General features: G+C 63.1%; 2 protein-coding genes across 6 annotated transcripts in view; one reads left to right on the top strand and one right to left on the bottom strand.

Moving 5' to 3' along the window:
• RNH1 (ribonuclease/angiogenin inhibitor 1) overlaps nt 1-641 on the top strand; it is a 9,679-nt gene extending 9,038 nt beyond the window's left edge. For all 4 annotated transcript variants that reach the window (XM_038562921.1, XM_038562920.1, XM_038562922.1 and 1 more), the window contains exons 9-10: nt 102-272; nt 436-641. In XM_038562921.1, the coding sequence (XP_038418849.1) occupies nt 102-272; nt 436-523 (259 nt within the window). In that variant the 3' untranslated portion in view covers nt 524-641. The remainder of the gene's footprint in view (nt 1-101; nt 273-435) is intronic.
• Nucleotides 592-21,448, bottom strand: PTDSS2 (phosphatidylserine synthase 2). 2 transcript variants are annotated; one of them, XM_038562918.1, is made up of 12 exons: nt 21,279-21,448; nt 13,801-13,902; nt 7,434-7,516; nt 4,648-4,715; nt 3,197-3,331; nt 2,869-2,919; nt 2,589-2,702; nt 2,381-2,499; nt 2,001-2,115; nt 1,782-1,927; nt 1,498-1,683; nt 592-1,391 (listed from the first exon to the last, which is right to left on the bottom strand). In XM_038562918.1, the coding sequence occupies exons 1-12, from the start codon at nt 21,446-21,448 to the stop codon at nt 1,232-1,234; spliced, it is 1,449 nt and encodes a 482-aa protein (XP_038418846.1). In that variant the 3' UTR covers nt 592-1,231. The 2 variants fall into 2 exon arrangements, with proteins under 2 accessions (XP_038418846.1, XP_038418847.1); XM_038562919.1 differs by lacking the exon at nt 21,279-21,448 and adding an exon at nt 17,474-18,136.

Raw genomic sequence — 21,448 nt, 5'->3', positions numbered from 1 at the left:
GCCATGACCCTGGGGCTCAGTGCGCCCGAGGCCCAGCGGACCTCGTGGTGCGGGGCTGCTCCACGTCCTGTGGCCTGACCTGTGCCCCGCTCTCCGCCCAGCCTGGGGGACTGCGACGTGGCCAACGATGGCTGCGCCAGCCTGGCCTCGCTCCTGCTGGCCAACCGCAGCCTGCGGGAGCTGGACCTCAGCAACAACCGAATGAACGACCAGGGTATCCGGCGGCTCATGGAGAGTGTGGAGCAGCCAGGCTGCGCGCTGGAGCAGCTGGTGTGAGTGCGGGCGGGTCTCGGGGCGGGACTGGCGCTGGAGCAGCTGGTGTGAATGCGGGCGGGGCTTCGGGGGAGCAGCTGGTGTGAGTGCGGGCGGGGCTGCGGGGGGGAGGGGTGGCGCTCCCCCACCCGGCCCTGACCCTGCGCCCCGCTGCCTGCGCAGCCTCTACGACATCTACTGGTCCCAGGACATTGAGGACAGCCTGCGGGCCCTGGAGGAACGGAAGCCCAGCCTGAAGATCATCTCCTGAGCAGCCCCCCCACTCTGCCCCCCCCACGTCCTGGCTTGGAGTACACAGAAATGCTCTAATCAACTCAGTTCTGCAACAAAGTTTTAGACACTTTATTAAAGCACTTTTTTTGGCAGAAGAGGTGCCTGTCCTTTCTGTGGGGGGCACACTGGGCGTGGCGTCACACGTGTTCACAGGTGTGTGCATGCGCACGCGCCCAGGACCGCGGCCGCCCCCAGCGGGCACAGCTCCCGGCCCCACCCCCTGCACACGGTGGCCCGTCCCCCGGGAGCCAGTGCGGACCACGCCCCGCTGCTTCACTTGTTCGGTTTGCTCGTGAAGACGACCCTCCGCCCAGCAGGAGAGCCCGGCCCCTGCTGCCCGCCCACCGCTCCGCGCCTGTGCTCCTCGAGGGGCGTCGGGGCCCGCATGCTCAGACCTGCTCTCTCGGCTGCTCGGGTGTTCCTGGACGAGCAGGGGCAGCGGGCCGCGGGGCAGTCAGGGCCTCCCAGTGGCCGTAGGCCCGGGGAGCAGGGACAGGCACCGGGATGCCTGGGCTGGGCCGCCAGGGCAGAGGGGAGTGGCTGCCCAAGGTCAGCCCCGGGGGGCCGCAGCCACACACGGTCCACGCCCGTGCACACACCACACACGCACACAAGCCCGCGCTGCAGGGCCCCGCTGTGCACAGGGGACGGGGCAGGGCCCCTCGGGAGCCGGTCCTGCGGTGCGTCAGCTTGGGGCCGGTGCCCCCTCCGCCTCGGCCTCCGTGGGCCCTGGGGGGTCTCCTGGCTCAGGCAGGTGCCCGTCTGCGGTGCCAACGGCTCTGCCCGGGTCGCCCCTGCTCTGCTGCTTCTGTCGCCGGGTCTCCTTGTACCTCAGGGTGATGTCCCTAGGGTCCGCAGGAGCCACGTCACCGTCCCCACCGTTGCAGGGACGCGCCTGTCACCAGGAGGGGCCGACGGCCCACGCGGCTCCCCTGGGCGCCCCACACTCACCGCAGGAAGAAGCGCCAGATGGTCCAGGTGAGCACGAGCACAGAGCCGAGCGTCCAGCACTGGGAGATGTAGAAGGGCAGGGACAGCGTGAGCGTGTGTGGATCATATTTCACCACGATGAGCAGCTCCGTGGCCGTGATGGCTGCCACCAGCCAGGCCTGCTGGCCCAGCTTCTTGTGGAGCTTCCTGCGGGGAGGGCACCGGCTGAGGGCGCCACTGCCGGGCCCTGGGGTCGGCAGCACCACGCGTGCCCAGGCCTGCCCCGCCCACCCCAGGGCCCTCACGGGTCATCCATGAAGTCGTAGATCTCCCGCATGGCCACACCGCCCACGTTGACGAAGAAGACCAGCCGCAGCAGGACCAGGTAGTGCTCCGGGGGCAGCCACAGCACGAACTTCAGGTAGAATGTGTTCAGCTCTGCCAACAGAAACTGGGGGCCAGAGGAGGGTGGGCGGGGGCCCGGGCTGTCCGGCGGGCGCACCCGCGGGACCTGCCAGCCTTACCACCAGGATGATGCCGCACACGGCCAGCCAGCGGCGCAGGCTGGAGGCGGGCTTCCACTCAAAGCGGACCCAGCTGTAGGGCGTGAACTGGAATGCGATCCTCTTCATCTTGCCTCTGGGGGCAGAGCGAGCTGTCACCCGGGGGGAGCACCTGCCCCACCCGTGGCCGTGCCAGCCGCTCGTGCCCCGTGCCCCCCCCCAGTGCCCTCCGAGCGCTGCCCGTACCCCTGAGGCGGGTGGCCCGGGGAGAGGGGAGCCGGAGAACGGCCTGGGGGGCTCCCGGGGCCCAGGGGCAATCTTGGTCCACGACCCCTCCCAGAAGGTGCCCCAGCGCCACCTCAGGCCCCCGGGGACCCCCCAGCAGGAGGCTGGGGACGCACTTGTAGGTGGGGATGTTCCACAGGCCCTGCCACTTGTACGTTTTCATCGACAACCACTCGAGGGTTTTCATGCCGCAGTAGATGCCCAGCCCGTTGCAGACGAGCACGTCCATGATCCACTGGGGGCAGAGGCCGGAGGTGAGCAGCGGTCCTGCCCCGTGGACAGCCTCTGCGCCCTGCGACCCCCAGGGCGGCTACCGGCACCTACGTGATCCCACCAGCACTCGCTGAAGTTGGGCAGCTGGTGCTCCAGGCTGTACTCCAGGAACTCAAACATCACGCTCACGATCGTGCACATCCACCAGTCCCGGATCATCAGGGTCTGGGGGCCAGGCACCACATCAGGCCATGCAGGGCGACCCCGCGGCCTCACCCACCACACCCACACCCACACCCTGAGCGGCAGCAGGAGGCCGGGTCGGGCTCAGAGCGCAGGGCAGAGCCCAGAACCACCGTGTCCTTCGGACAGCCAGGCCAGGCCGCCTTACCTTCAGGTACCAGCCGAGGAAGTGCGCGGGCACAAAGCCGTCCAGCTTGTCCTGTGGGCAAGACACCTGCCTCGCACCCAGCCCACAGCCAGCGGCCCCTCGCTCCCTGCGGGCACCACGGGCCCCGCTCCCGCCCGCGCCCAGGGCTGCTGGGACCCCCCCCCCCCCCCCCCGGAGCAGCGCTGGCCGGCCCTGGGGCACAGAGCAGTGGGCACCTGCAGCCAGGCCTGACCCCAGGGGGAGCGGGTACCCGTCAGGGGGCCCCTGTGCAGACGGGGGCTCCAGAACAGGGCCGGCCGGCAGCGGGGAGCCCCAGAGCCCACCCTACCCAGACATTGTGGAAGGGGTCGCTCGCGTTGTGCGCGTCGTAGATGAGGCAGTTTCCCCCGTAGTCCCTCTCGGGCAGCGGCACGCCCAGCTTGGGGTCCACGTACTTCAGGAACTGGCGGCCGTCCTGCACGGTCTGCGAAGCCAGCAGTGAGCGGGGCAGGCAGATGGATGCGGGGGCCCCAGGCCGGGGGGCTTGCCACTGGCCTCCCCATGTCCCCTCACGGGAGCATGGCTTCAGGACGCCCCCCAGACACGGGCGCCAACGCTGCCCGCCAGCAGGCCGGGCTCCCTCCCACCCCCGCGGCCCGTCCAGCCACCAGCTGGGCCCCAAGCCCACCAGAGGGGCCGCAGGACACCCGCCGTCAGCCTTGTCCCCTTGTTACTGCCCCGAGTACCAGCCGAGGGACGAAGTGGGGACGAGAGTGAGGGGGTGACAGGTGTCTAGGGCCGGCGGGTAGAGCATGTGCACACCTGCATGTCACGTGACCCAGGCCACCTGTGCTACACAGACGCATGGCCCTGTCCTGCAAGTGGACCCGGAGCCCAGCCGGGGTCTATGGAAATGACACTGGGACGGTGACATCACACAACCAAAGTCACCCCGTGAGCTTGGGAACCGTGGGACCTGAGAGTGGACATGCTGTGTCCCTGTGTCAGCTCAGCAGCAGCCCGGACTCACGGGCTCCACCCACAAGGTGACAGGTGTGCAAACGGCAAGGCGCCGCTGAAGGCTGAGCAGGGACCCCTTCCACAATGTCTGAAGGCTGAAAAGTGCACAGCGCGAGGGCCCACTGGGGCGGGCAGTCCAGAGATGCAAACAAGCAGGACAAGTGGTGCACGGCTCGACGGCCCCAAGAAAGATCCCGACAGGCCAGGTGTGGCAGGAGCAGTCTGGCCGTGCCTTACACAGGCAGCACAGGCGACATGGCAGGTCCACACCCCCGATGCCCCCGGGGGGACACGGGCGCATGGCCCGGACGCCTTCAGAGGCCCAGGGGGAGGAGGGCGGGCGGTAGGCGGACCTGCAGGGTCACACATGGTGTTGCCGTGCACAGAATTCCCTGCATGAGCATGGACGTGAGGGCCAGCACCTGCAGCCGGGCGGGTGAGAGCAAGCTGCTACTACGGACCCCGCACACCAGCAGCACGTCCACCGCACGAAGTAAACGGATGATGACACAACAGGCACAGGTGCCAGCACCCCTGTGCCCGGAGGGTTGAGTGGCCGGGCCACCCTCAGTGCCGAGTGTGGGGTGCTGGGTGCCGTGCGGCAGCAGGCGAGCTGGCCCCAAGGCCTGGGCCCCGGCAGTGTCCCCGCGCTCCCCGCGCAGGCTGACTGGGCAGGCCCCTCCTCCCCCGCCGGGTCCTTCCCCCCTGTGCCCACCTCCCCGGGATCCCCCTCGCTTCCCCCCAAAGCTCCTGGGGCCTCACCGCCACCTGCTTGCTCACCTGGAAGAGGATGAAGATGAGGAACAGCTCGTAGACAACGCTGACGCACAGCCAGAACCGCCAGTAGGCTGCAAAGACAGCACGGGTGTCAGGAGGGCCCCATGCCGCCCCCTCCCGCTCTTGCCTGGTGTCAGCGCGGCCCGTCTGGGCGTGACCCCTGACCTCTGTCGCTCAGCAAGTCTGCAGGAACCTTGTGTCCAGGGTAAGGAAACCCGAGGCCAGAACGGGTTTCCCCATGAAAGGGCAGGAAATCCCCTTCCTCCTCCCTCGCGTCACCACCCCCAACACCGTGAGGAATACACGGCACGTGTGGGGACTTGACCACCTGGATGGTGGGGAGCACCAACCCGGGCGCCACGACCTGCTTAGGGACCTCCGTGCCCCCAACAACCCCGTGGCCGACCCCGTGTGCGTCCCTCCTCTGGACCCACACGCTCAGGGCAGTTACGTCTCAGGGAAGCTGAGGACACGCGTCCCTCGGACCCTGTGATTCGCCAGGGCCCGACCTCCACCCGCTTCTCCCCAGGAGCGAGCAGCCAACGGGAGGGGGAGCCCGCAGCCTAGAGCACAGGTGCTTTCTCCTCCCAAATCCTGACAATCCCGGGGAATAAAGGCCTCGAACTGCCCTTCCTCTGGCTCGTGACTGTTGAAGAAAACCAGCAGCCTGCTCGGTCCCCTCGAGGGAACAAGGTGGTGCTGGCGGAGGAGGAAGAGACCGCGCCCAGCCTGGGAAACCAGGGCCACGGGGGGGGGGGGGGGGGGGTCCATACACGCTCACAGGGGCTCCAAGCCCACCCGGGCCTGCGCAGGCAGGGGGCGTGAAGGTGGACAGCTCTCAGGTCCTCCTGGGACAGGGACGGAGAGCACCCGACACAGCAGCCCCGCTGTCCTGGACTCTGGGAGAGGCCTGCACGCTCGCCCTGGCAGAGGTGCGGCCGGAGCTAAGCGGGCCGTGGTGAAGCCACGCGGGGCCGCCCCCACCCCAGGGCGCGCCCCAGCACATGCGACGGCACCTTCCTGTCCCCTCCCTGACCGCTGCCCCTGCTCAGTGGCTGCCTGTCTCCCCCCACCTGCGGAGCCCCCAGGACCCAGACCCGCCATCCCCAAGCCACAGCGGGTGCTCCTCCGACGTTCCCACCTGACCCCGCGCCAGCGGCAGCCCTGGCACCGCCCCGTGTGCCAGCCTGGGGGCCCCGCCGGCAGTAAAAATCCTGAAGGGCGCCTCTTGAACAGGCCAGTTTCCCAGCAAAGTCCATCGCAGACAGCGACCCCTGGCCCCGAGCACCACCCCCTGGCCCCGATGGCCCTTCCCGCCGCTGCCCACGGTGAGCCGCAGGGCGCTGAGCAGTCGGAGGCCTCCTGCCAGCCGAGGCGAGCAGGTGCTGCAGGACAGGCCCCGCGGCCGCTCTGGCACAGCCCCGCGGGGCACCGCGACCGCCAGGCCCCACAGCTGCCTCGCCGTCCCCACCGGGCGGGGCCTGGGCCCCCAAGGCACTGCGGGGACTGCCCACTCTTCCCCCTCAGCCCAACGGGCACGCGCCGGACCTCACGTCTGCCGTTTCTGTGGCCTGTACCCCGTGCCCTCTCGTCTGCAGCCCACAGCGAGTCCAGGCCCCCAAGGCCCCGACTGCCGTCACCAGCAGGCCCCGAGGGGGTGCAGCGTGCTGGCGATCGGGCCGTGCAGGCCCCACCGGCCCGGCCTGGGGCAGACGCACAGACCGCGTGCAGAGTCCCCACGTCCCTAGACAGCCGGACAGGCCGCCGGTAAACACCTGGTTGTCAATGAGACACTAGGAAGACGTCTGTGTGAACCTGGAGCCAGGACGCAGCTTCAGGACATAAAGCCCCGCACGGGAGGCCCCGTAAAGAAACACAGACACTTCGGTGGTTACTTGGTTACTTGTTCGGTGGTTACTTGTGGTGAGCAGGCTTTGTTTGTTACGAAGTATCTCTTGTATTTGTCGGATGACACGCCCATCCACACAGAAAAGACACCTGTTACTAAAGCTCTAAGACCTCGGGAAAACTGACCATGTGCCCCCAGGGGCAGCTCCTAAACGAGGCCGGAGCCCCAGACATCCTGAGGCTGAGGGAGGACCAGTGACAGGATGGGGCAGGGGGCAGGACAGAAGACAGATGGGGGGGGGGCAGGACAAGGGGATAGGATGGAGGAGCAGGGATGGGACGAGGGACAGGACAGGAGGACGGGATGGGATAAAAGGAGACGGGACAAGGCGATAGGATGAGGGACAGGACCAGGAACAGGACCAGGGACAGGACAGGTGGATAGGATGGGGGGGTGCGGGAATGGGATGGGACAGGACAGAGGACGGGACAGGAGAACAGGATGGGGGGCAGGGATGGGACGAAGGACAGGGCTGGGGACAGGACAGGAGCTGCCCGAGCAACGCTCTGCAGCGAGGCCCCGGGGCTGCTGGAACTCCCCAACGTGGGGGTCGGGGACCAGAGACAGGAGGACTCATTGCAGGTGGCACGCGGCGAGCACCTCGATGGCGGGCAGCCGGGTACCTTGCTGTGCAGAGCGAACCCCCAGGATGGAGCGGGAGGAGGGGGAGCAGGAGGGCCCGGGTCAGGGTGAGGAGCAGAGCGATGGGGGGGGTCCTGAGACAGGAGGGACATCCGGGATCCTCCCCTCACCCTCCTTGACTGACAGCGGCCTGGCCGGCGGGGCTGGGGGACAGGACATGCACCCGGCAGCGCAACGTGGGGTGAACACTCAGGACAGAACCGGCAGGTGGGCGCATGCGGACAGAGGGGCGGGTTACCTGGATGTGGTCTGGAAAACGGCCCGTCTTTAGCTTGTGTGACTCCAAAACATAAGAAAACCAAAATACTGGCCACAATACCTCTGCAAATAAAGAACAGACAGCCCCTCAGTGCGTGCCTCCGGGGGGGAGGGGCCCGGGGGGACACGGCCCCACGTGTCCGGGTCGGGCTCCCCTGGAGTGTCCCAATTTCGCAGCCAGGGTCTCCTAGGGGCGGGGCCACACGGCCTCCTGCTCCTCGGGCGACGCCGCCCCCGGCTGCCCCCCCACTACCCCGACCCCACCCACCCCGCAGGCCTGGCCTCCCCACTGGCCAGCATGGGCAAGGGTGCGCGCTGCTGGTTCCCGGGGGCCCAGAGGCGCCAGCCCAGGCTCTCCACCCGACACCTCACCCCGCTGCCCGCTAGTGCCCTTGGGCGTTGGGGGCGGCTGCGGGGGGGGGGGGCTGCCCGGCCCCCGTAGGACACGAGCCTCCGCGTGGTCTGAACCAGCTCACCGCAGCCTTGCTCCCCGCCGATGCAGGAGGCCCAGAGGGACAGCTGGACACTGGCCCCCGTGCTCAGCAGGCCGGGACCCGCGCCCCAGCACAGGAGCCGCACAGAGGGCCCATGGGGTACCCACCCGCCAAGGACGCACCCTGGTCGGTGTGGGCTGGGGGAGGAAGTGCACACAGCTGCCTGGAGCAGCACAGGGACCCCCCTTGGCCGCCCCCCGGGTGACACCCTCCACCCCGAGAGACGCCCCTCCTGGTGCTACCACAACACAGCTCTGGAGCCACGGGTGAGCCGCAGGGGGGTCACCACGCAGACAGAACGAGGGAGGCGAGGCCTCTGGGCCCCCAGGGTGCCAGGCCACCTCCCGCCTCCCCGGGTCAGCTTCACGGCACCCACTTGGGCTCTGCAGCTCATGGCAGCTCAGCAGGCCTTGCCGGGCAGGCAGACACCGGAACCCCACCCCAACCCAGGGCCCTGTCGGCACCCCAGGCTTGGCCGTGGCCACAGGTCTCCAGTCTGTGCTGGTACATCACCCACGTGCCCAGCTCCCCACTGTTTCCCCCCCACTCTAGCTCCCCACTGTTCATGTGAAGCCCCCTTCTGCCCCAGAACAGCCTGCAGCCCAGGACACCCCCAGGACACCGCCCAGGACAGCCTGCAGCCCAGGACCCCCCCGGGACAGCCTGCAGCCCAGGACCCCCCAGAACAGCCTGCAGCCCAGGACCCCCCAGGACACTGCCCAGGACAGCCTGCGGCCCAGAACCCCCCAGGACACCGCCCAGGAGAGCCTGCAGCCCAGAACCCCCCCAGGACAGCCTGCAGCCCCGTCTCTATTGCTCACTGTCCTGTTTTCAGCTGTGCCCGGTGTCAGAGCTTTGACATGACCCCATCCTCCAGGCCTCAGTATTTTCTGAGCGCTTCCTTCCGGGCGCTGGAGACCCCCAGACCCAGCCTGGGAATCCACCCTCCCTCCAGGAGCCCTGGTTCCTCCACTGGAGGACGGTCTCCTTGCCACAGGGGCGTCGGAGCTTCTGGGCCCCTCGGCTGACAGAGCCTTGAGGCCTCACCGCACCTCCAGGTGAGCCTGCGATGCTCCCCGAGTCGCCGCCGTGTCCACGCGAGGCCAGCGTCCCCAGCTCCCACCCTCATCCCGTGGACAACCTCCCCCCAGGGACACACCCGGTTCCCGCCTCCACCGGCCACTGAGCGGCTCCCTCTGACCCGGGCCATGTGGGCGGCGGTGGCAAAGCCGTGAACGGGACACCCCGCGGGAAGCCCCCACGTCCAGCAGAGCCCAGGGCCGGGGGCATCTGCTCTGCCTTGAGCCCAGGGTGGGGGGCCGCGGCCCCAACAGGAGCCACTCACTCTGTCCCTGGTGCACATTAGGTCTCCCGGGGCTTGCCGTCATCTGCGCGCTGCCAAGTCCACCAGGACAGCGCCAGGCAGGGCGGCGTCAGCCCCCACCCCCGCTCAGCCACTCGCCCCAGCACCACGCCTCCCACCACCTTCGCCAGCACGGACAGGTACACGCACAGGCCTTCCACACGGCTCTTCCACATTCTAAGCTGCTCCTCAGTGTCAGCCTCATCTTCGTCGTGTGGCAACACCCACCCCACCCACCGTTAACCAGTCAGCGCGGGACCAGACGCCAGCACAAGGCAGGTAACCCCACGGACCCCCTCCGCTCCCTTCTCTGCTCCTGATGTCCATAGGGCCACAGTCCTGTGGTCACCAACTGTCCTTCCCCGCAGCTCGCGGAGCGCCTCCTGTTGCGGGGGGGGGGGGGGGGGAGACGGGACACACAGGACGGGACACCATCCAGCCACGAGTCACCAGAAGCCAACTGCATCTTTGCACCTGCTCGCAGACTTTTATCATTTAACGGCTCGTAGCCCAGTTCCCTGTGCTGGTTAACCACAGCGTCTGGATGTACCTGGTTTGTTGGTCCGTCCGCCCGCTCAAGGCGGAGCTACTGCTCCACGTCCGGGCCGTTACGGATACAGCGGCTCCGACATCCATGTGCAGGGGTTTGTGTAGACTGGAGTCTTCCCTTCCCTGGGATGGACTCCTTGGAGCCTGATTACTGGATCACGTGGTAGGAACCAGTCTAGTTCCGCCACAGACCCTGGAATTCCGGTGTCCTACCCAAGAGGTCCCCTTGGGCGCCTGGGGTCTCAGGTCATGGTCCCAGGGTCCTGGGATCGAGTCCCGCGTGGCCCCTGCTCCGCGTGGAGCCTGCATCTCCCTCCGCCCCCCTCCCCTGCTCATACGTGCGCTCTCACTCCAATAAAATCTTAAAAATAAGTAGTCGCCACCAAATCCAAGGTCACCAGCTTCTGAACTGTTTCTACCAGAAGTCTTGTTTCTTATCTTACGTTTAGGTCTGTAACCTATTGTCAGTGACTGTGAAAAGCGCACAGTCTGACGGCTTCCTTGCCGTGGGTGTAAACGTCCAGCTGCTCCAGCTCCGTGTGCGGGAAAGACTCGCGGCCCCGAACTGCCTCTGCTCCTCTGCCCGCAGGCGCCCTGGTCTGCTGCTGCACTGGCCGCCGTGCCGACCCACCGGCCTCATCCCTGCCGCCTGTCAGCGGGGCCAGGTCATCCCTGCAGCCCTGCTCTCCCCCGTGTTCCCAGAACACGTTCACGGTTTACGCACACTCGCTTATCTTTGTACCCGAACGTACGCAGCACATGTGTGCGTACACATCCCAGGTGTGCCCTGTGGGATGGTGGGTCAGTAAAGCACGGCCCACCCCACAGAACACTTGCCAGCAACGGAGCGGCGTGCCGGTCGGTGACTCCGCGTACGTGAGCCCTCCGGCACATGAGGACTCCGGGCCGCACCTGCACACATGCAGTCTGTGACACTCGCTGAGCTGTAGGCTCTAATCGGACAAGTGTTGTATGAGATCCCTGGTCAATCAAGTTAACCTCAGAAGAAAAAACCTACTCCCCCAAAATAAAACAATTTCCCAGATCCATGAAAAGAATGACCTAGAAGCTGAAATCGAGAACTTAAGGAAAACAAACCAATTTCCTACATCTTAAACAATGCAAACATTATTTTTTTCTTTTTAACAATAAGCCTAATTTTTAGAAGCACTTTGTTTCCAGGACACACCAGCCTGCGGCATCAAAGCTCTGACAGGAGGTGAAGGGGCTGGGCTGGGGCCCTGGGGCCAGAGCCGCCCTGGAGGCAGCAGCAGAGCCACAGACGGTGTGTGTGTGTGTGTGTGTGTGTGTGTGTGTGAAGCGTCACAGGTCCCAGGCTCACCCAGGAGGGACAGGGACTGGCCACGGAGGTTCCAGTGTCCTCGGCGCACACAACCTCAGAGCAGGAGTCTAGGGGCCTCCAAGCCCCAACCCCCCCGAGTCCCCCCGCAGGGAGCTTGCTCCAGGGTGGCTGCGGTGAGCACCGGTGAACAGGTGGGACAGGCCCACAGGGTCGACCACTACTACCTCAGCGCTCGGACTGCAGGGCCCCGACAGGCTCTAGTGGGAACCGCTGCCCCACCCTGGGAGGGCACTGCCTGGATGCCCCACGTGGGCCCATGGGGGCTGGGGTCCTGCTCTGTGACGACTCTGGCCTGGAACTGCCCGTCATCGGTCTAACTTCACAGCCCCGGGGACACCTCTTCAGTGTGACGAGTCCTGCTTCCTGCTGCCCCCTGCCCACCCGTGCCCAGCGGGTACTCACGGGCAAACCCACAGAGAAGGCCACGTTCTACTAGCAAATACCCACTAAGCAAACTCAGGCTCCCACCACGGCCTCCCTGTCTGCTGCATCCTCAGGCTCAGAGTCCCTGGTGCAGAGCCCAGCGCAGCGAGAGCAGCCTCGGGCCACAGGGGGGCCAAGCTCCCTCCTCTACCTCTGGACTCTGTGACCCATGCACGGTGCACCAAGCGGCTCCCCCTGTGCCAGGGGGGCACCGAGCGACAGGCAGTGCAGAGATGCGTTAGACCTGGAGCCTGACACCCAGGGCTCAGAAAAAAAGAGGAAGGCGCAGCAAAACCACCTGGCAGACAGGTGGCAGAGGCGGGAGGAAAACCTGCAGAGCCTGCAACCAGGAGCCAGGGCGCCTCCCAGCTGGGGACAAGGCGTGGGCCCTGGCGGAGATGCAGCCTCAGGACCAGATGGGGGCTGTGAGGTGCCGCACACACGGGCTGCCAGGGAGCCCCGGCACCCACAGAGCACACGCTGGTGCTCACGGCACCCTCCCAGGCCGATGCTGACACCCCCACTTTACAAGTCCCGGCCCCAATGACCAAGTCTGACCCGTGGTCTTCTGGCGCTGCCCTCTGCCCGTCTCGGCCCTGGCACCCCGTCCCACCAGAGCCAGTGGGTCAGAGGAGCAACGGGGGCTTCAGCGGCCTGAGGAGCCCCCCCCGCGCAGAGACCTCACAGCACTCAGCTCTACAGCCAGTGCATCGCCTGCACATGCTTGAGGGTGGCCTCAGTATCCGTGGGATTCCAGCAAAGAAGCACCCACCAGCTAGTCCATTCTGCAGAGAACCCTGAAAGGGAGTCTGTCCACTTCCTGACCTGCAGGATAACAGGCTTTCCACAAGAAAGCTCGTTTACAATTTTCAGAAAGCATTATTATCAACAAAGCTCAAGAACGGTGCTGGCCGATGGGAGGCTCGTCCCTGACCACCACCAAAGCCTGTACGCCCCAGACGCCCACTCACAGGCTCTGTGATCATGATTTATAAGACATATAAACTTGGGGGGACACAAACCAGGGGCCGCCAGACGCCTTGGGCCCATTGCACCCCATCAGAAAGGGGCCAGGATGATGCTTTGCCCGTTGACATATTGTGATACTGTGACTTGTAAGACATATACTTTTCTTCATCCCATTTTTGGCACAGAACACCTAAAGCCTTGGGAATTTCTCTAGTGATCAAGGGGTTTTTGTTATGTTAATGAGGCGGCTTCCCTGACTACCAAGAGAGCCAAGCACCAGGCAGAGGGCTGGTTCTCTCCCTGCCCGGATCCTGGGGATGACCCCTGGGAATGGCCGCTGGGCTCAAGGCTGAGTTCAGTCCCCAAAGGCTGACGACTGAGTCAGTGCTGGCTGAATGACAAAGCCTCCGTGGAACCCTAAGGGCGAGGTTCTGAACCTCTGGCTTGGGGACCACGGGCTGACATGGGGACAGTGCTGTGCCTGGAATGGCCGTGGATGTCTCCCCACCCCTGGCCCTGGCATCTCTTCCATCTGGCTGCTCCCAACCCGCGTCCTTTCATGAGCTGCTGGGGACGCGGGAAGGAGAACATCTCCCGACTCCGTGGGCCGCTCTTGCGAATCAGTACAACCAAGAGGTCACGGAGGGCTCCGGTGGCCCCACGTGGTCAGAGCACAGGTGCGGCCCCGGCTGGTGGCTGGGCCCTGGATTGGTGACGAGGGTCCAGGGACAGTCTGATAAAAATGAACCCTGGCCCGTGCCACCTGCTGTGCCCTTGTGCAGAAGGTGTCAGGACGGAGCTAACTCTAAGTGGTGCCAGGGCCCTGCTGGTGGGGTGTGTGGGGAAACCATCCCTCCCATCAGAACTGGTGAGCAGAACCCCTTTCTGGGCTCCATCTCTGGTGGTACCGCAGCACATTCTGTGCAAACCCCACACGGGCTGCAGATCCCATGAGAGATGGGCCCCTCGAGGGTCCTGGGGCAGGTGCAGGGGGGCTAGAAACCTCAACAGCTCCAAGAGGCAGCTGCGAGAGATGCCTCAGGCACGTGCAACGGGGAGGCTGGGAAGCCAGCCAGCCTCTGAGTGACGAGTCTGGGCCCCTGAGCCACTGGCCAGCCTGGGGAGAGCAAGGACCCACACCCCAGCGGGCCAGGTGCCTGCACCCCCCGACCGGAGGCGTGGTTACCTCTTGGTGTTATAAGCTGTGTCCCGGGGCGTCTCCTCCAGCAGAGTCACGTAGCCAAGCACACAGGTGAGGATGAAGAGCACAGTCAGGGTGTGGGCTCGCCTGAAATCCAAACACACAGAGAATGTGTCAGCGCACAAAGCAGGACGACACCTGTGCCCGGCAGCGGAGGCAGAGCTCAGCCTTCAGTCACTGGCGGGGTGGCTCCTAGCTGGGTCTGCCTTTGCTGTGTCAGCCCATCAGTCAAGAGCGCCAAGCTGCCGGGAGAGCCGACGGCATCCTGGGACGTGCCCGGCTCTGCGTGGGGCAGGAGGGAACGTCTGCTGGTGGTGTCCGCAGCACGTGGCCATCGCGGAGAGAGAGGAGGTGCAGGTAAATGTGGTGGTTTTCACTGAGCAGATAGGAGCAGCCTCAGGATTTGTGAAGCGCCACGTCTAAGAGGCTCGAAACAACAGCCCAAGACCCGAAGAGGTGAGAGAAAGGGTGACCAGGACTCGAAATGAGGAGGCGCGGCCCCCAGCAGTGCCGTTTACTCGGGAGACCTGGGCCTCAGCTCTCTGGCAGCCAGCGGGCACCTGCCCTGGACGCGGCCGCCGCCACTCAGGTACGCCACGCCCCACGTCACACACCACCTGGACCCTCTGCACCCTAACAGCTGCTTACAGCGGGAGTCGCGGACCCAGACCCCACGCGAGCAGAGCACGTCCCTGGAGGGGACGCAGCCCCCTGGAGCCTCAGGGTCCTGATCTCTGAGTGAGAATGCTTCCAACCTTGGGCGATTGTGTCCAGCAAACACGCCCTCCAGGAGCGAACCGAACACCGTCTGGGCAGGAACAAGGGGAAGGAGAGCAGCAGGCCCGCTCTAAGAGGACCGCTCCCCAAGTCCTCGGACAGAAACCAGGCCGCCGGGAACCAAGAAACGGCAATAGAAGCGGCACTTGCTAGTGATGTGCACCGTCCTCACCGGGCGCTCCAGGCGCCTAACTATTGGAGGCAGCCACCGCAGCACGTTCTCTGAGATGCTCCGAGGAGAGGCTGAGAGGGTCAGCGCGGACCCGGTGTGGCGGAGCCGGGGGCCAAGACAGCGAAGGCTGGGGAGGACTCACAGCCTTCCAGGGCGACACCGGAGACGTAACCTGATCCATCACTTGCTCGGAGGTGGAGCATGCAACCAACCCCACCAACCCCGGCGTGAGAGGGGAACAGAAACAGGGAGAGGCACCAGTGAGAATGGGGCAAATTAACAAGGCAGGAAACAACAAATGTTGGAGAGGATGCGGAGAAAAGGGAACCCTCTTACACTGTTGGTGGGAATGTGAACTGGTGCAGCCACTCTGGAAAACTGTGTGGAGGTTCCTCAAACAGTTAAAAATATACCTGCCCTACGACCCAGCAATTGCACTGTTGGGGATTTACCCCAAAGATACAAATGCAATGAAACACCGGGACACCTGCACCCCAATGTTTATAGCAGCAATGGCCACGATAGCCAAACTGTGGAAGGAGCCTCGGTGTCCAACGAAAGATGAATGGATAAAGAAGATGTGGTTTATGTATACAATGGAATACTACTCAGCTATTAGAAATGACAAATACCCACCATTTGCTTCAACGTGGATGGAACTGGAAGGTATGCTGAGTGAAGTAAGTCAGTCGGAGAAGGACAAACATTACATGTTCTCATTCATTTGGGGAATATAAATAATAGTGAAAGGGAACATAAGGGAAGGGAGAAGAAATGTGTGGGAAATATCAGAAAGGGAAACAGAACGTAAAGACTGCTAACTCTGGGAAATGAACTAGGGGTGGTAGAAGGGGAGAAAGGCGGGGGGTGGGAGTGAATGGGTGACGGGCACTGGGGGTTATTCTGTATGTTAGTAAATTGAACACCAATAAAAAATAAATTAAAAAAAAAAAGAAAAAGAAACAGGGAGAGGAACAGAATGGCAGACGTGAACGTGTCAGTAACTGGGCGTGAGCTACCTATGGGGACAGCTAGACAACGGAGGCTGGTACACATGCAGCGCCGCATAGCCGTCGGGGAGCTCGGGGGGCTCGGGCACGCAGGCAAAGCCGGTCCCCAGCACTCGGGGCCACCTGGCCCTGTTTACGTGGCATCGTCCAAGGGCCACATGGTGGCCGAGACCAGGCACTCCATGCTCTGCCTGTGACGACTGCTGCACTGATGCTCATGGGACGGAGGATTCTACAAAGTCAGATTTGCTGTAGGTACTTTATGGAGGAAAATAAATAAAGATCTCTCAGTTGTTACGGATCGACCATTCCTGGCACAAGGCGAGGGTCCAGGCAAGCGTGCAGGAGCGCCCTGCGCGGTGAGCAGGCGCGTGAGGCAGCGTGCCCGGCCACGCACCTCTGGGAAGGCACCACCCAGAGACCGGCACCGAGCAGGAATCTCTGGGGCCAAATTCCCATCCCCAGCAGTTTGGAGGAACCACAGGCTTCTCTGCAGGGCACACATTCCTCAGTGGGCCTCCGCAGAGAGGAAGCGCGGAGGGCTGCGGACCGCGTCCCCCATGGGCCTTCCCCCCCACAGGGCTCTAAGGAGGCTCAGGTCCCAGGGGCTCCGGGTGGGCAAAGCGCCCCCAGCAGGCTGACCGCCGGACGCAGGTGCACAGAAGCACCTGTGCAGGCATCCACCCAGGGAAGAGATGGGGCCGTGGCCCCAGGGGGCTCCTGGCAGGGCAGGGGTCTATGAGGGAACAGGGGCTCCTTCGCCCCAGCCTTGGGAGAACCGACAGAAAGATAGCGAACAGCCCACAAACCGGCATCAGACTCAAAAGGAAAAGAGGGAAGGTGACAAGTTCCGCAAGGCCAAGGGAACACCTCACGGCCACCGTGTGGCCCAGGACCCGCCTACGCTGCCTCAGGGCCACCAGCTCGCCAAGGGGCTGCGCACGACAGCTAATGGAGGTTGCTGCCCCCCCCCCCCCGGGGTCCTCACCCTGGGGCACAGAAGCCATCGTGAAGATGTGAAAGCCTTTTGTCCTGGATCTTTTTTTTTTTTAAAGCAGGCTCCATGTGGAGCCCAACCCAGGGCCTGAACTCAGGACCCTGAGATTAAGAGACTTGATTGAGCCACCCAGGCGCCCCTGCCCTGTCCTGGGACTTAAAACCTGACCTCAACCCTCTGGTTTCTTTCACATTACTTCCCACCAACACACTAAGCTTCCTGTCGTTTCTTTGGGCTAAAACATATTCCCTGAGGAGCCCAGGGCAGCTCTGGTCATATATGGTTTCCATCCTCCCCAAAACAAGGATTCCCTGAAAAAGAAAAACTATTTGTCCGTCGGGATTAACGTTCTCAGGAAGAATTGGTGCTAAGTAGGCCTTCCTCTGCTCTGCTCTGAAGAGGGAACGAAACAGTCAAGGACCCAGAGGAGAGGACAGGGGACCACAGTCTCACAGCAGAACAAACTTCAGAACTGCTAAAATCAATTGCTAATACAAAATAAAATATTTATATTAAATTATGATGAAATCCACCTTTAAAACACTCCCCATTTCTGCACAACAAAATGCAAAGACAACCAACCGAAAGGAAGAAAATATTTGCAAATCATATGTCTGATAAGAAGCTCATATCCAAAATCCATGACGGACTCACACCCCTCACAGCAAAACCCCAAACCTGACCACAAAATGGGCGGAAGACCTGAACAGACGCTTTTCCAAAGAGGACACCCAGGTGGCAAATGGACACAGGAAAAGATGCTCCACCTCACTCGGCACTGGCATCGGGGAAATACACATCAAAGCTACGGTGGGACACCACCTCGCACCATCAGGAAGCAACACGTGGTGGGGAGGACGCGGAGAAAGGGGAGCCCCCCACGCTGCGGGCGGGAACGCAGGCTGGCGTGGCCACCGTGGAAACGTGCGGAGGGTCCTCAAGAGGGTAACACAGGATCGCTGCAGGATCCAGTGATTCCACCGCAGGGTACTGGAAGGAAGCAAACCACCACGTTGTCCGTTACTGCAGCGTCACGAGCAGGAGCCCAGCAGGGAAGCACCCCAACGGGCTGTCACGTGCGTATTTATACGACGGAATATTACTTCGCCACAAATAGGAGAGAAACCTTGACGTCTGCAACACAGGTGGAAGCTGAGGGCATCGTGCTGAGACAAGTCACACAAGGAATGACAAACACCCGGTCATCTCTCTTACAGGTGGAACCTAAACACAAGACCAAACTCCTAGAGGAGTCCGAGCGGCTCAGCTGGCTGGGTGTCCGAATCTTGATTTTGGCTCAGGTCGCAATGTCAGGGTCGTGGGATTGAGCCTCGCGTCGTGTTGGGCTCCACGTGGAGCACGGGGCCTGCCTGATTCTCTCCCCCTGCCTCCCCCACCCCAGCTCGCACATGCACTCTCAAAACAACACAGAGAAACCAAACTCAGAGAGAACAGGCTGATGGTTGCAGGTGGGAAAATAATGAGGTTGCCTTCTTGATTAAAAAAAAGAAATTCCCTTTGCTGAATCACTTTATAAATTTCCTGTGCTGACCAATAGTGATGTTTAACAGGTGGTTCATCTGTGGTTCTGAGCACTTTCAACATATTCAGCATTACAGCATTTTGGTGAGGAAACAACATCAGCCCAGTTGTTTAAGGGCAGAAGAAAGCCGCAGACTCCCGGCCATCACGATGTTCGCGTGGTCAGGGCTCGACCCCGACAGAGCACTTTCAACAGGCAGCTTGTGGCAATAAGGAGAAGTCCCAGGACTGCATCCAGGGGAGACAGAGCTCCATTAATTCTGATTTTCTGACCATTGCTCAATCCATGGCCTGTGCTCCACTTCCGTTTCTCACTGTAAAGTCTGAATTTCCTGCGTTGACATTTTTCCTTGGAAAAAGACAAGGGACATCGTGGGAAAAGTGCAGATTTTATTACCAACTTTGCCTCTCAGTACACTTGAGGTCTTGAGCCACTTCCTCTTTCAGGTTTAATTTCCCCATCTTCGAACTGAGAATTGAAATACTGACTTGCAAATAACTATAGAAAATAAAAGTATTACCTAGCAAGTTTAGCCAAAACAAAACCAACTCCCGTGTCTTACATGCAGCACCATCTCCACACGCGAGGAGGTACAGACCCAACGCTCCACAGGCAGACCTCCCCGTCCCTCCCAGACGCCTCCTTGCTCCACCCCTGACACCCGAGGAAGACAAGAGCATCCTTTGGTTTAGTGGCTAATAGATAACTCAGGGGAGATTTGGGTCCAGTGATCCAGGCCCAGGACCGGAGCGGCCGTAAATCCTGTGACTCTCCAGTCACTCAGCAAGGGCGAGGGCATGAGGACAGGACACCTGCCTCCCGGCCACTCTCAGTGGAAACACCCAAATGTCAGTCCCTCTCTAAAGACGACCATACTCATTATGCCAAGTAGGCAGAAAGGCAGGCCCGCCAAACCAATTAGAGGAAACACGAAGGTGTGGCTGGCACGCAGAGCATAAGGAAGCCTCCGCCAGGAAGGGCCAGGGCCAGAGGGCCTGCCCCAGGCATGCAAGAGGTGCCCGTGGTCATGCCACTGATCCTCCGGCCTGCTGACCGATAGGACCACATAGGTATCAGCTGTGGAGTTGAGCTTTCCAGTTGTGGGCAAAGCTGGCAAAGCCCTGGCCCATGATGACTGAGAAAAGCATTTTCAAAAACCTGGGGCTCTCGCGGCTGCGCTGACACACTGCGCACAGCAGTCTCGAGGGTCACTGAGGTGCTGGCTCAAGGCCTGGGGTCACCAGGTGCGCTCCCCTGAAGTGTCACAACCATCCCTTGCCTCCTGCCTTGGGAGCTGGTCAGGAAGCGTGCTATCCCGTTGCAATTCACCCAATGTCCATCTCCAGACGGCAACGTTCGGTAGCACCTCTTCAGGACATCAGGTCCCCTAGTGTCTCCCAGATGATCTTTAGAAAATGAGAGTCAAGACAGCTGTGTGCCATTCCCGAGTCTGGTGCTATGTGGCCCCAGATGTTCCACCCTGGAGACCGGCACAACCGGTAGATGGGGTGGTGTTCTTGCCACTGGCAGACCCAGTAGTGCTCACGCCCCCTCTTGGGAGGGCAGCCCGGCCTCCAGCTCCAAGGTGCAGGCAAACCCTGACCCTACTTATATACCCTGTGGCCAACAAGTGGTAACAGACACTCCGAGTCCTCCTACGTGGCCCAGCACAACCCCCAGCATGGGCACCTTTTAGAAAACTGAGTAGTCTTGGGACATAAAATCATTTCGATAAACACATGCTTTTAGTCTTCATGCGGGTTGTTTCATTATTAAAGTCCTCTAAAACATAAAATAAAAGCCTTTAGAACACCAACACAAGTCAGCGAGAGGAACTTTGGGAGCTGGCAACTGGCTAAGCTCTGCAGGTAAGAATAAGTAACTCTTACCAGGCAGGCATCTGGTTACCTGCCTTGGGGAAACGTGAAGCTCCGTCCCCTCCACAGGTGAGGGGAAGGCCTGGGATGCAGCAGGGCCTAGAGCACAGACCACAGCAAGACCCAGCGCCAGGGCGCAGCACAGCTCACCGCAGCGGGGGCAGGCAGGAGCCACGCACCGGGAGGCCCACCAGGCAGGTACCACCTGCCCGCCCGTCGCACCGCCTCCTGGTCCCATCAACCCTCCTCGTAGGTGAGCTCAGCTACAGCAGGCATCTGTGTGTCCAACTCCCGGCGACCAAGCAGCCTCGTGGGGAGGGCCCTGGCTTCTAAAGCAACGAGCAGGAGCCTTTCCCTGGACCGGGTGATATGTGTGCTCCGCGCCCCTCAGCGCCGCTCCAGCCAGGGCACTTGACTCCTGAGGCTCCAGTCTTCTGCCGGGATCTAAGCTTGTTCAGCTCTCTGCTGCAATCCGGTGGCCGGCACCCAGCTGGGGAAACAGCAGCAAGCCGGGTGCGGTCCAGGAGGGCCTTCCTCCTGAGGTCGGCGGGGCCTGCGGCGGCGGAGACCTGACCCTGTCCCGTCCACGACTCGGCGGCCGCCGGACGCCTTGGGTTCCCGAGGCAGGGCAGGGAGGGCAGCGGCTGCGGGCACCCCCGGGGAAGACACCGATGTCACCCATGTCATCCAGGTGCAGGCTGCACCCCCGCCCACGCCGGCCTCCTGCGGTCTTCGCCCGAGGCTCGCGGCCCCTCATCAGGCCTCCGTAACCACCCCACGGCGGGGTGCTCCGCCGGCTGCGCAGGACCCGCGCGTGCGGCCAAGGAAAGCCCGACCCGACCCTCGCCGAGCGGGCTTCCCAGCACGTGGGACGCTCTCCGACGGGGCGGGAGCCGGGCCGCCCCAAGGTCACGGGCTCTCTGCGCATGCGCCCCGCCTGCCCCGCGCGAGGGGTCGCGCCCTCGGCGCCCGCGCTGGGCTCCGAGCAGCGCCGGGAACGCGCGGCCGGGGGGAGGGGGAGGCGGGGCCTCCGGGGTCGGGCGGGGTCGCGGCGCCCCCCAGCCCTCGCGCCCCCGGCCGCCCTTACCAGAAGAAGGTGTTGGTGCCGTCGTCGTACACCTCGGACTCGGTGCTGCGGCGGCCGCCCCCCCGCTCCGCGCCCGCGCCGTCCGGCGGCTCCTCCAGCGAGGCCTTGCCCGCCGGCACCGGCGACCCCGGCCGCGGACCCCCGGCGCCTCTGCGCTCGCCCCTCCGCAT

The sequence above is a fragment of the Canis lupus genome, chromosome 18 (assembly GCF_011100685.1).
Source record: "Canis lupus familiaris isolate Mischka breed German Shepherd chromosome 18, alternate assembly UU_Cfam_GSD_1.0, whole genome shotgun sequence".
NCBI lineage: Eukaryota > Metazoa > Chordata > Mammalia > Carnivora > Canidae > Canis > Canis lupus.
This window is presented reverse-complemented; position numbering and strand designations above follow the sequence as displayed.